The sequence below is a fragment of the Panthera leo genome, chromosome E1 (assembly GCF_018350215.1).
Source record: "Panthera leo isolate Ple1 chromosome E1, P.leo_Ple1_pat1.1, whole genome shotgun sequence".
NCBI classification, from domain to species: Eukaryota; Metazoa; Chordata; class Mammalia; order Carnivora; family Felidae; genus Panthera; species Panthera leo.
Genome location: NC_056692.1, coordinates 17,152,046 through 17,164,855, shown reverse-complemented (window position 1 = coordinate 17,164,855; position 12,810 = coordinate 17,152,046). Strand labels below are relative to the sequence as shown.

The window sequence follows — 12,810 nt, the reverse complement described above, 5'->3', positions numbered from 1 at the left end:
CAGAAGTAAACCAAACTGAAAGCTTGTGAGTTTTCTATAGTCATACCATAAATCTAATATGACTGCATTTCGTTGAGACTTGGAATAGGTAGTTGTTTGATATTTAACCCTTCCTCTCTGTTTCCTCTTGTTGGAGCCTTTTCAGTTTGAAAGCTTATAAACACTAGATTTGATTTTTACAGATACTGTACAAAAAGTGAGGAAAAAGTAGTGTTTCATAGTCATGGACTTTGAATAGAAAGCCTCCTTTTCTTTATTTTTTAAAGTTGACAAACTTGTGTGCAAGCAGGGGAGGGGCAGAGAGAGAGAGGGAAAGAGAGAATCCCGAGCAGGCTCCACACTCAGTGCAGAGCCCAATGTGGGGCTCAGTCTCATAACCGAGAGATCATGACCTGAGTCGAAATCCAGAGTTGGACACTTAACTGACTGAGCCATCCAGGCATCCCTAGAATGATTCCTTTAATGACCAGTGAGCTCAAGATTTTCCATAAAGGAAATCATCCTGTTACATTAGTAGGGAAGAAAATCACGATACTTACTTAGTTATGTATATCTATCTACTTGCTCAATTTGAACAAAACAGACTAGATTTTAACACGAAGTCGTTCCAATTTTATTTGACTAAATCGTAACAGTTGTCTCTTTCAGCTTTCTTCAAGACTTTAATGGGGACTAGGGGGACTTTAGTTTGAGCACTTACGTAAGTTGGAGTTGGGGTACCATTTCTGTAAAATGGATTGGGTAAACACTTAATTGCCTACTCGGCTGTTTCTTCATCTGTCATCCAGATGATAGTGTTAAATGATTAGAAACAACTGTAACTGTGTTCTAGTTTTCATTTGAGTTTAGTATTGAGGGATACAGTTTATTCTTGGTTATAAGTATTAGTATTATTCATGTGAAAAAATTTTCAAGTTCTTTTTTCTTACTACGCTAATATAGAATGATAATTTTCTTGATATAATATTTTAGAAATAAAAACTTTTAAAAGAACGAATGTTATACAGAGGCAGGAGAGAATGTCTAAATTGTATTGTTTGATTCCTAGCTAAGTTGGAGGAATTTTGTTAACCAAGGACAGCATTTAAGTGTGGTACTACCAAGCATAGAGTTTTGCTTGGTCTCTACTAAGCAAGAGTTTTGCTTTCTAGCTAGACAATTCTTGACCCTTCACAGAATAAAGTATATGACTATGACATAGTGCTTCAGTTGGTGTGAAATACGGAAAAGGTCTCTTTGGGGCGCCTGGGTGGCTCAGTCGGTTGAGCGGCCGACTTCGGCTCAGGTCATGATCTGGCGGGTCTGTGAGTTCGAGCCCCGCATCGGACTCTGTGCTGACAGCTCAGAGCCTGGAGCCTGTTTCAGATTCTGTGTCTCCCTTTCTCTGACCCTCCCCCATTCATGCTGTGTCTCTCTCTGCCTCAAAAATAAGTAAACGTTTAAAAAAAAAAAAAAAAAAAAGGTCTGTTTGAGGTTGTAGTATTACAAGGGGTGGTGAATAGTTCCTTGACAAGTGTTTTACTTTGGTGTAATACGTGCATTTGTTGCACACTGAATCAACCAATCAATATCTAGCAGTATTTATATTTAGGTAAAATAATTTCAAGTGTAGTTTCTGCCTTAGTGTAGTAAATGAATATATTCTCATTTACAGGCTTACTCAGTATACTTTACAGAATTATATCTCATCTTGTTAAATCTTATTAAAACCTGAGTTCAGTGATTAGCAAAAACTAAAGCCAAAACTCTCTGTCTTAGAGCTCAATTATTTTATCTCAGAAATATTTATTTAGCTCATGGCTCTTATCACTCCAAGAAAGGATGTCCTCTCCCTTGCCCCATGACTTTATTTTTTTTAATTATTTTTAAAATTTTTAAATTTTATTTAAATCCAAATTAGTTAACATATAGTGTAATAATGACTTCAGGAGTAGAATTTAGTGATTCGTCACTTACATATAACACCTAGTGCTCATCCCAACAAGCGCTTTCCTTAATGCCCATCACCCATTTGGCCCAGTCCCCCCCGCCCCAACACCTCATCCCATAACTTTTGTTTGACCTTTAAAAGGTTAGTTAACTTGACTGACTTTCAAGTTTTTGCTAAGGATGTTCCTACCTAATTTATTTCCTTAAGGAAAAGAATTGTATGAAGCAATATTAGTCTGTTACTAATACCCTGCTTTTGTGGAATCTGTCATACACTATGTAGTTAGAGTTGAGGTTGTTATTAAAAGAAATTGAAGCAAAGTGTTTCAGATATGGAAGAGAGTAAATATGCTTATTTTCTGCCTCAGAGATTTGATAAAATATTGTCTGGCCAATAAAATACTTTGCTACATGTAATCAATGAGAAGAAATTTGATTTTCTGTCATTAATATATACCATAATCAAAGCTAATTTTAATACCTGCTCATCACTAAATTTACTAACAAAATAATGACTATTGCTTGAAGTCCTGTGATAAATGAGGTTCTTGATATTTTAATGTTTTAAATTAGAGCTTTTGTTATAAAAATGCATAGAATCCAGTGGTTTGACCCAATAGCCAAGTGTAAAAGTACCTGTGACGTTATGATCTGACCTTTTTGTTTTCTCCCTTTCTCCTAGTAGCCTTTCTTTTAATGAAAACCTAAGGTATACCAAATGCCAAATGTTAAAAATATATGCATCTATTTTTTTCTTCCCAGTCTAAAGAACTCCAAATAAAAAAGCAGTTTCAGGATACCTGTAAAATCCAAACCAGACAGTACAAAGCATTAAGAAATCACCTACTGGAGACTACACCAAAGAGCGAGCACAAAGCTGTTCTGAAACGGCTCAAGGAGGAGCAGACCCGGAAGTTAGCCATCTTGGCTGAGCAGTATGACCACAGCATTAATGAAATGCTCTCCACACAAGCTGTGAGTTTGTTTTATTTAGACAAAATAAATTTAGTGCTCCTTTCTTTCTACCAGCAATGAAATCCCAGCAATTAAAATACTAGTTAGAAATGATACTTCTCCCGCAGCTTGGGAAATAATGGTGATGGTCCATATTCTTCCTTCTCTGAGCATTGCTTGGAAGTATGCATGATGTATGCAGAATTCTTATTGATACATTCAGACATGAAGTTTTATTTATTTATTTTTAAAATCTTTCCAGGGAGGGGTGCCTGGGTGGCTCAGTCAGTTAAGTGTCTGACTTCGGCCTGGGTCATGATCTTACCATTCCTGTTCCTGAGTTCAAGCCCCACATCAGGCTCTGTGCTGACCTGAGTTCAAGCCCTGCTTCGGCTCTGTGCTGACAGCTCAGAGCCTGGAGCCTGTTTCAGATCCTTTGTCTTCCTATCTCTCTGCTTCTCCCCTATTCATGCTCCGTGTGTGTCTCTCTCAAAAATAAACATTAAGGGGGCGCCTGGATGGCTCAGTCAGTTCGGCGTCTGACTTCGGCTCAGGTCATGGTCTCACGGTTCATCAGTTTAGGCCCCGCATTGGGCTCTGTGCTGACAGCTCAGAGCCTGGAGCCTGCTTCAGATTCTCTCTGCCCCTCCCCAGCTCATAGTCTGTCTGTCTGTCTGTCTGTCTGTCTCTCTCAAAAATAAACATTTTTAAAAAATTTTTTTAATTAAAGTCTTCCCAGAGAAGTTTCTCTTTTTATAAATTTTACTTTGAGAGAGTCAGAGAGTACATATGCACATGCGCATGCAGACACACACACGCACGCACGCACGCACACGCGCAAGTTGGGGAGGGGCAGATAGAGAATCCCAAGCAGGCTCTGAGATGTCAGCAGATCCACACCCCTCACAGCTGGAACTAAGGAACTGTGAGATCATAACCTGAGCTGAAATCAAGAGTTGGAGGCTTAATCAGCTGAGCCACCCAGGTGCCCCAGACATAAAATTTTTTTGTTTTGTTTTTTAAGTTTATTATTTATTTTGAGAGAGAGAAAGCACAAGCATGAGTGGGGAAGGAGCAGAGAGAGAGAGAGAGAGAGAGAGAGAGAGAGATAGAATCCCAAGCAGGCTCTGCGCTATGGGCACAGATGCTGATTTGGGGCTCAAACTCACAACCCGTGAGTTCATGACCTGAGCCGAAGTCAAGAGTTGGATGGTCTATTGACTGAGCAACCCAGGTGCCCCTAGACACTAAGTTTTAAACAAGCTCTCTGCCAGTGCCTCTTAGCACATGCCTGTTGAGGCTTATCCAAAAAGCATATCAAGATTGGAACAGCAGCTTTGTTAGGTAGTGGGTAAAAAGTAGTACTATATTTGGAATCCAAATGGTAACATTTGAATAGAAATGTAAAATATTTTCTATATAAGTTTCATAAACATGTTTTTTTGGTATTTTAGAGTCTGTAGGCCAGGAAGCAAAATTGAGGATATTATGTGGATACTTATATAGCTATTTAAAATGTAACTACTTCAAATGTAAAAACCATTCTTAACTAGTGGAGTATATAAAAAAATGAAAGCAAAAAAACCCAGCTGCTGCCCAGATTTGGCCAGTAAGCTGTTTGCTGGTCCCTATGCTGTAGTTATTTTCATTGGAGAGAAAACATTCAGAGTCATACATATTACCTGATCAGATTCTAGATTTTTCTTACGAAAAATATGGTTATTTAGCCATCTTCCAAAGAGCTGATGATAGCTTTATCTTCCTAAAGATAAAGGTTACTAGACGTTCCTTTTTCAGAGATGTTCATTCCACGACATGAGAGAGAACAATTGTATATCCTACAAAAGAGTAGTCTGTCTTCTTTCACACCTCCTCTTTTCCATAGGTCAGGAGTAGAGCGCTCACAGTTAGATATATTTGTTTTCCTTCTTTCTTTCAGCTACGTTTGGATGAAGCACAGGAAGCAGAATGCCAGGTTTTAAAGATGCAGCTGCAGCAGGAACTGGAGCTATTGAATGCATATCAGAGCAAAATCAAGATGCAAGCCGAGGCACAACATGATCGGGAGCTTCGAGAGCTTGAACAGAGGGTCTCCCTCCGCAGGGCACTCTTAGAACAAAAGGTATAAGTAATATGAGGAAGGTAATTGTGCTAGTGTTTGCTTTTAGCAAAAGCATTTTATACATATTTTTCATATTGACAGAGGTGGCATTGGATTGTTTTCATAATACCATATTTCCTTAATTCTAGTTTTGGTAGCGTTTTGCTTTTTCTTTAAAATTATTGATTTGGGTGCTTGGATGGCTCAGTTGATTAAGTGTCTGACTCTCGGTTTTGGCTAAGTTCATGATCTCAGGGTTTGGAGTTCGAGCCCTGCGTTGGGCTCTGCTCTGAAAGCGTGGAGCCTGCTTGAGATTTCTGTCTCTCTGCCCCTCCGTGGTTTGCTCTTGCTCTCTCTTAAAAAATAAACACTTAAAATTAAAAATAAATAAAATTATTGACCCAATAATTAACCTTATAATTATTGAGTTCTAAACATCAAGGAAATATAATTAAGTAGTAATTGCTAGAAAAAGGAATATGGGGTTCTGTGAAGACAGTTGAATTGGGAGAGAGTAGTTCTGTCTCTGTGTTCCTCACTTCTTTTGTGTACCTTCTCTCGTTAAGGAGATTGGGGGTGAAAAAGGAGATTGGAGAAAAACTTGGATAGTGAAGAAACAGAACATTAGTAATTGCCTGGGAGAAGCAGGAATGAAGCATCAGGAATATATACTTGTATATCTTGGGCCTGTAACTATACAGATTGGTGGAAGATTATTAGAGGGCAGGAGGTAAAACCAGTTCCACATAGGTGAAAAATCAGGCTGAAAATGTTACTTCTAGACGTATCTTCACTTACTTATTTTTTACTTATTCTTTGTCAGATATATTAAAGAACAGAACTATAATCTCCAAATTCATTTCATCCTTTAAGGTAGTAGAGCTGTGTGTGAGTATTATGTATGTTTTAGGGAAAGGGTGATGGGCAGAATTTTGAGAGGAAAAGTATTTGTTTTTAGAAGTATACTTAACCCTTAACGCAGGGGTTAGGGGCTGTGACAACCCATGCAGTTGAAAATTTGTGTATAACTTTTCTTACACATTATAAAATTGACCGGAAGCTTTACCGACAACATAGTTGATTAACACATATTTTGTATGTTATATGTATTATATACTGTATTCTTACAGTAAAGTAAGTTAGAGAAAATAAAACAGGTATTTTTTTAATGTTTATTTTTGAGAGAGCGCAAGTGGGGGAAGGGCAGAGAGAGAGGAGACAATGGATCCGAAATGGGCTCTGTGCTGACAGCAGCAAGCCCGAGGTGGGCTTGAACTCATGAACCAGTGAGATCATGACCTGAGCCAAAGTCGGAAGCTCAACCACCTGAGAGCCACCCAGGTGCCCCGAGAAAAAAAAATATTATTGAGAAAATACATTTACAGTACTGTACTATATTTACTGAAAAAAACCCACATGTAAGAGAATCCATGTCATCCAAACTTGTGTTGTTTAAGGAGCAACTGTAGTAGAATATCAGTTTTATCTAGGATTCAGAGCTATGTTCAAGAATTCCTGGGCCATAAGCTCCCAACAGCTGGTATAGTCTTAGGTCCATTGTAAGTGAATACTTTTCTAATGGTCTTGCCTAATGAAAGTTGTCATTGTTTCTGGATAAAAATACAATGCCTTCTTATATTAAAAAATAATAGTCTCAAAAAATCCACTAAGATGTTACTATTTCCCTGGGACAGCTGTCTTTATTGCTGGCTTCTTTGAGAGGTATTTGCTTCTATAAATTATCTCAGTTATGTTTCTCACTCAAGATGAGAAACATAGAACACATATAAAATTTGAGAAGAATCTAGTTTGGGGATAAGCAGGTGGCTCTGTTCGTTAAGTGTCTAACTCTGGATTTTTGCTCGGGTCATGATCTCACAGTTTGTGGGTTTGAGCCCCACATCAAGCTCTGCTCTGGATTCTCTCTCTCACCTCTCTCTGCCCCTCCCTGCTTGTGCTTTATTTCTCTCTCAAATAAATAAACTTTAAAAGAAAAAAGAAAAATCTAGTTTGTACTATGTACAGATTTCATAAATATGATTCCAATTTGAATATTTAAAATTCACTGTAAAGTTCTGTCTCTTATGCTTCAAAATTATCACCAAAAGGAAAACTTCTATAGTATCGTAGAAATAGTGTTGTGAGAGAAATATAGGTACTATTATAATATATTTGTATTTTTATAGCTCCACCTAGTGGTTGAGAGTTAAACAGTGCTAATTAGTATCTTACTTAGGTACAGTCTTATTTCAATATATGAACCAAAGTTTACATGTTCTGCAAAGCCTGGTGTAAAACTGTACCCACTGGTAAAGACGCAGTGGTACTCTCCTGCTGCGTAGGAGTACTGCTCCTACTGCGTAGGGGGACTGTTAGTCCATTTTGAAAAGCAATTTGGATGTATATGTTGAGCTTTAGAATTGTTAAGTATTTAATATTTTAAGAATTTAGTCTAAGAAAAAGAAATCCAAAATATAGGGGGGAATATGCATAAAAATTATCACTATAACATACTTTATAATGGTTTAAAACACCTAACCATCTAGGTTACTGGAAGGATGGGGGCTCAGGCAGGGGTGGACGATGGATTAAATGGGTGATGGGGATTAAGGATGGCACGTGTTGTGATAAATCACTAAATCCTACATCTGAAACTAATACACTGTATGTTAACTAATTGGAATTTAAATAAAAACATGGGAAAAAAATAAAAAAATAAAACACTTAACCATCTGAAATAGAGATATAATTAAGTAATTATGACCAAGCCAATGAAATCTTCTTACTCAGCCATTTAAATGATGGCTACAAAGACAGTGTTAATATGGGGAAATGCTTATGATATGTTGAATGAAATAAAAATGACAAATTATACTTAAAGTGAATTGAAAGAATGCTAGTAGTGGCAATATTAATACAGAGATTTGATTGATTCTTCTTTTTTTTTATTATTTGAGAGAGAGTGCCCACAAGCGAGTGGGGGAGGGACAGAGAGAGAAAGGAGATAGAAAATCCCAACCAAGCAGGCTCAGCACTGTCAGTGCAGAGCCCGATGAGGGCTCGAACCCACAAACCGTGAGGTCATGACCTGAGCCGAAATCAAGAGTCAGACACTAAACCAGCTGAGCCACTCAGGTGCCCCAATTGGTTGTTTTTTATTTTTAAAATATTAACTTTGATAATGGAAAGTGCTTATGATATTTTAGTATTAATAATAAAAGAACAATAGGGTGATAAATAGTGCTTTGAGTTGCTGCTTGATTTTTAGGGCTAATGTTTACATTTCAAGTGAAGCACATGACTATAAAGTAGTTGGGTCATTTGGCAACTACCAAGTCCATGTACCTTCTCTACAAAAACTTTGAAAATTTTTAACAGCTATTTTTCTGCACTTTGTACCTACTGGTTGTACAGATAAGAAACCATCATCTGAAAATAGAGGTGAAATCAGAGTTGTTCATAGATGAATAACAATTCTCTTTGAAGATTGCTTTCAGCCTCCAAATGAACCAAAAATTGTTCCTTTAGGTTGTTGAGACACCAACAATGTAAGCTGCACTTGACTCACATGAGGTCTTATTACAACTTTTCTTGCTCTTCCTTTACATAAACAGCAAGATAACATAACTATAAATGTTAAATTCCATGTGAATTTTAGACATGCATGAAAAGTGGCAGTGTCTTTGAAGTATAAATGGGCTTTTTTATTATCATTGAATTTTCTTTCAGTATTTCACAGCATCAACAACATGGTTGGTAGGTGTTTTTTTTGTTTGTTTTGTTGTTGTTATTGTTGTTTTTGTTTTTATAATTTTTTGAGGGGGAGGGCAGAAGGAGAGGGAGAATCTTAAGCAGGCTTCACGCCCAGTGCAGAGCCAGACGTGGGGCTCGATCTCATGACTGTGAGATCATGACCTGTGTGGAAACCAAGAGTTGGGTGTTCAACTGACTGAGCCACCCAGGCACCCCTCAGTATGTCACAGCACCAACAACATGGTTAGTAGTTTTTAAGTAAGAATCGACAATTGGAATATTTTATAGGACCTTTCTTTGTGGAACATAAAAATCACATTTAATTTCAAAGGAGATGGGTTGGAAGAGCCTCTCAAAAGTCTTAATTATGGTGATTCTTACCTACCCAGTGAAACCACCTTTCTAATTTTCAGAAATAACTAACATCTTTTAAAAGAAATGGGAATTAATATAGCCCATCACAAATCTTAGTTTTCACTTTTATCTTGTTGAAAAATGTTCTGAGTTTAAGTGACAAAACTAATCAAAATTAAAACTGTGCTTACTAGATAAAAGGTTGAGAAACATTAATGTGTAAAATATATATGTATATATGTATCTGGTTGCTGTACCCCAACCAGACACATAGATACATATATATTTTTAAGTAGGCTTCACACCCAGCACAGAGCCCAGTGTGGGGCTTGAACTCATGACTGTGAGATCAAGACCTGAGCTGAGACCAAGAGTCAGATGCTTAATGAACTGAGCTGCCCAGGTGCTCCAGTGTGTTTAATACTTTTGTCATGAGTTTCCTTCATAATATGCAAGACATCTGGATCAGTTATATACTTAGCACATTCTCATCATTTATTAGATCCCTTGAATTAAAATAAATGCTTTTAGCAAATGGATTTTTGAAAGTTTTACATAAAAATATTTAAAAGAAAAATTTGAAGTTCTTTGAATCCTTAGAGATATGTAAATTCTATATGAATCGGGTATTTTATATAAAGAGAGTAAAAGTGGAAAATTATTTTACAAATTCACAATCATTTTTCTTAAAACTTGACAAGTTTAGGGGCACCTGGCTGACTCAGTAGATCATGCGACTCTTGATCTCGGGGTTGTGTGTGAGTCCAAGCCCCATGTTGGGTGCAGAGATTACTTAAAAATAAAACCTTAAAAAAAAAAAACTTAAAAAAAAACTTGACAACTTTAGAAAAACATAAATAGAAATTAAGATGTCTTTAGTCCCACCATTCAAATCACCACAGTTAACAATTTGATGTCTTTCCCTCAGAAAAAGCATTCATGTGTAATCTTAAATTCTTCTTCAGCCTTGGTATGAGATGCTTACTGTAAAACTTTGTAACACTTTAGTACTTAGAATGTTCAATAATTTTCATACTCTTCTTACTGGAATCCATCTGGCCATAATAATTATTATTTTATCATTTTCTCATGCCCTTACACGTGTTCCTTCTGCTGAAAATATCTTTTCCTCCCCTTTGTCTTCCTGGTAGATCTGTTTTCTTCCTTCAGAATCCAGTTTCTGCCACCTCCTCTGAGAATACTTTGCCCTCGTCTCTCTCCCTTATAGAGTGAATCACTCCATCCCTTTTTATTTTTGTACCTTATAAATTCGTTATTATGTCTTACCACATTCTATTGAGATTTTGTATTTGCATGTGTCTCCCATGCTAAACTTCATATTCTTTAAAAAGGGTACTTCTGAAAACTTGATACATAAGAACTAAACATTTGTTGAATTAAAGTTCTGCAGAGAAGTGACTGTTGGCTTAAATCATCAAATACCTTGATATCTGATTTAATGCTCCTTTATCTCTTTTTATCTTTTAAAAACTGTTTATGGAAATTTTCAAACATACACAAGTAGGAATTAGTACAATGGAATCTCCCAGTACTCACCACCCAGCTTCAACAGTTACTAATATTTTGCTAATTTTTTCTTATCTGTCCCCCTGCTCCACACCCACAGCTTTATGTGGTGGAGGCAGGAGGTGGGGAAGAATGTCTGGAGTATTTTAAAGCAAATTTCAGCATACCATCATTTGACTCCTAAATATAGATAAAGACTTTTTGAATTTAACATAATGATAATTCCATTGTGATATCTAAGAAAATTCATAATAAAATTTTAATAATGTTTAATACTCAGTCCGTGCCTAAGTTTCCCCTTTTATCTCAAAAATGTCTTAAGTTGGTTTATTTGGATTGGGGCCCAGACAGAGTCTACACATTGCATTTGGTTAATTTTTTTTTTTAAGTTTTTAAAATTTATTTAGAGAGAGAGCGAGAGCGAGAGAGAGAGAGAGAGAGAGAGAGTGAGCTGGGGAGGGGCAGAGAGAGGGAGAGACAGAATCCCAAGCAGGCTCTATGCCACTAGTGCAGAGCCAGACATGGAATTTGAACTCCTGAACTGTGAGATCATGACCTGAGCCAAGACCAAGAGTTGACTGCTTAACCAACTGAGCCATCCAGGCACCTCTGGTTAATTATCTTTTAAGTCTTTTAGTCTGTAACCACTCCTGCCCCCCCCCCTTTTTTTTTTTTTACTGAGGATTGGATCATTTACTCTGTAGGAATTCTCACATATGAATTTGACTTATTTAATTTTTGTGGTGTCATTTAATGTATTCCTGTCTCCTTTACTTCATATTTCCTGTAAACTGGTAATTAAATCTGGAGGCATGATAATATTTAAACTTTCTTTTCTTTCAAAAAATTTTGCAGGTAATTTTCATAAGGGTTACTGTGTACTTCCTTTTGCATCACATCAAGAGATACATAATGTCTAGTTGTCTCACTTTTAAATGATATTGATCAGTGGGTTCAGGTTTTGTCCATCTGATCATTCAAGAGTTCTCTATCAACCTTTTTTTTTTCATTATCTATTGACTATTATGTATTTTTTAATATTAAAAAAAAATCCTATACAGCCAACTATCTTTATTTGTAATACCTTCCAGTTTTTCAGAACTGATGATGATGGCTACCCAGCTATGAATCTTTAGCTCCATAGAATCTTCTAACTTTTTAATGAAAACTTTTTAGGTTTTTTGGTTTGTTTGTGTTCACTTAAAGTTTTGGTCTGTCTAGAATATGGTATTAAGATGGGGTTCCATTTCCTTCTAGATATTAGCCAATTGTGCTTCCATTATTTTTTTCCCATTAAGTACTGCTTTTGTCTTGCATTAAAAGCCTGAAAACTGAGATCTTCATTCTAATTCTATTTTACTAATTATCTGTTTCACACCAATACCATATTTTATTAGAGTGACATTATGGGATGTCTGATAGGGCTAGTTTCCCCTTACCCACGTTTTTTTTCATTCATTTTTTTACCTAATGAATTTAATAGCCATTTATGATAATTACCTTGATTTATTTTTTTAAAGTAGTCTGCACCCAACATGGGGCTTGAGCTCAAGAGTCACCTGCTGTACTAACTGAGCCAGCCAGGCCCCCCTGCCTTTGCTTTTAAGAATTTGACTTTGGGACATCTGGGTGGCTCAGTCAGTTAAGTGCCTGACTTTAGCTCAGGTCATGATCTCATGGCTCATGAGTTTGAGCCTGCATCGGGCTCTGTGCTGACAGGTCAGAGCCTGGAGCCTGCTTTGGATTCTATATCTCCCTCTCTCTGCCTCTCCCCTGCTCACACTCTGTCTCTCTCTCTCAAAAATAAATAAACATTAAAAACCAAATTAAAAAAAAAAAAGAACTTGATTTTAACCTGAAACTAATGTAACATCAACTATATTAAATATAAAATCATCTAATTTAATTAAAAAATGTTTTTTGAATGTTTATTCAACATTCAACAGGCTCCAGTCTCTGAGCTGTCAGCACAGAGCCCAACACGAGGCTGAACCCATGAACCGTAAGGCATTACCTGAGCTGAAGTCAGACACTTATCTGACTAAACCACCCAGGCACCCCTAATTTAATTTTTAAAAAAGAACTTGATCTTACACATTAAAAAAAATAAGTTGTACATGATTCCTAGAGTACATTTCTTTAATTTCTTTGTAGAATTTTGTTTTGAGTTTTTATTTATTTATTTTTAAGTA

At 36.6% G+C, this 12,810-nt stretch overlaps 1 protein-coding gene across 3 annotated transcripts in view; it reads left to right on the top strand.

Annotated features, from left to right (window-relative positions):
* Positions 1–12,810, top strand: part of TAOK1 (TAO kinase 1) — a 143,460-nt gene that overhangs the window by 120,371 nt on the left and 10,279 nt on the right. For all 3 annotated transcript variants that reach the window (XM_042916444.1, XM_042916445.1, XM_042916446.1), the window contains 2 exons: positions 2,692–2,904; positions 4,823–5,005. In XM_042916444.1, coding sequence (XP_042772378.1) covers positions 2,692–2,904; positions 4,823–5,005 — 396 coding nt within the window. The remainder of the gene's footprint in view (positions 1–2,691; positions 2,905–4,822; positions 5,006–12,810) is intronic.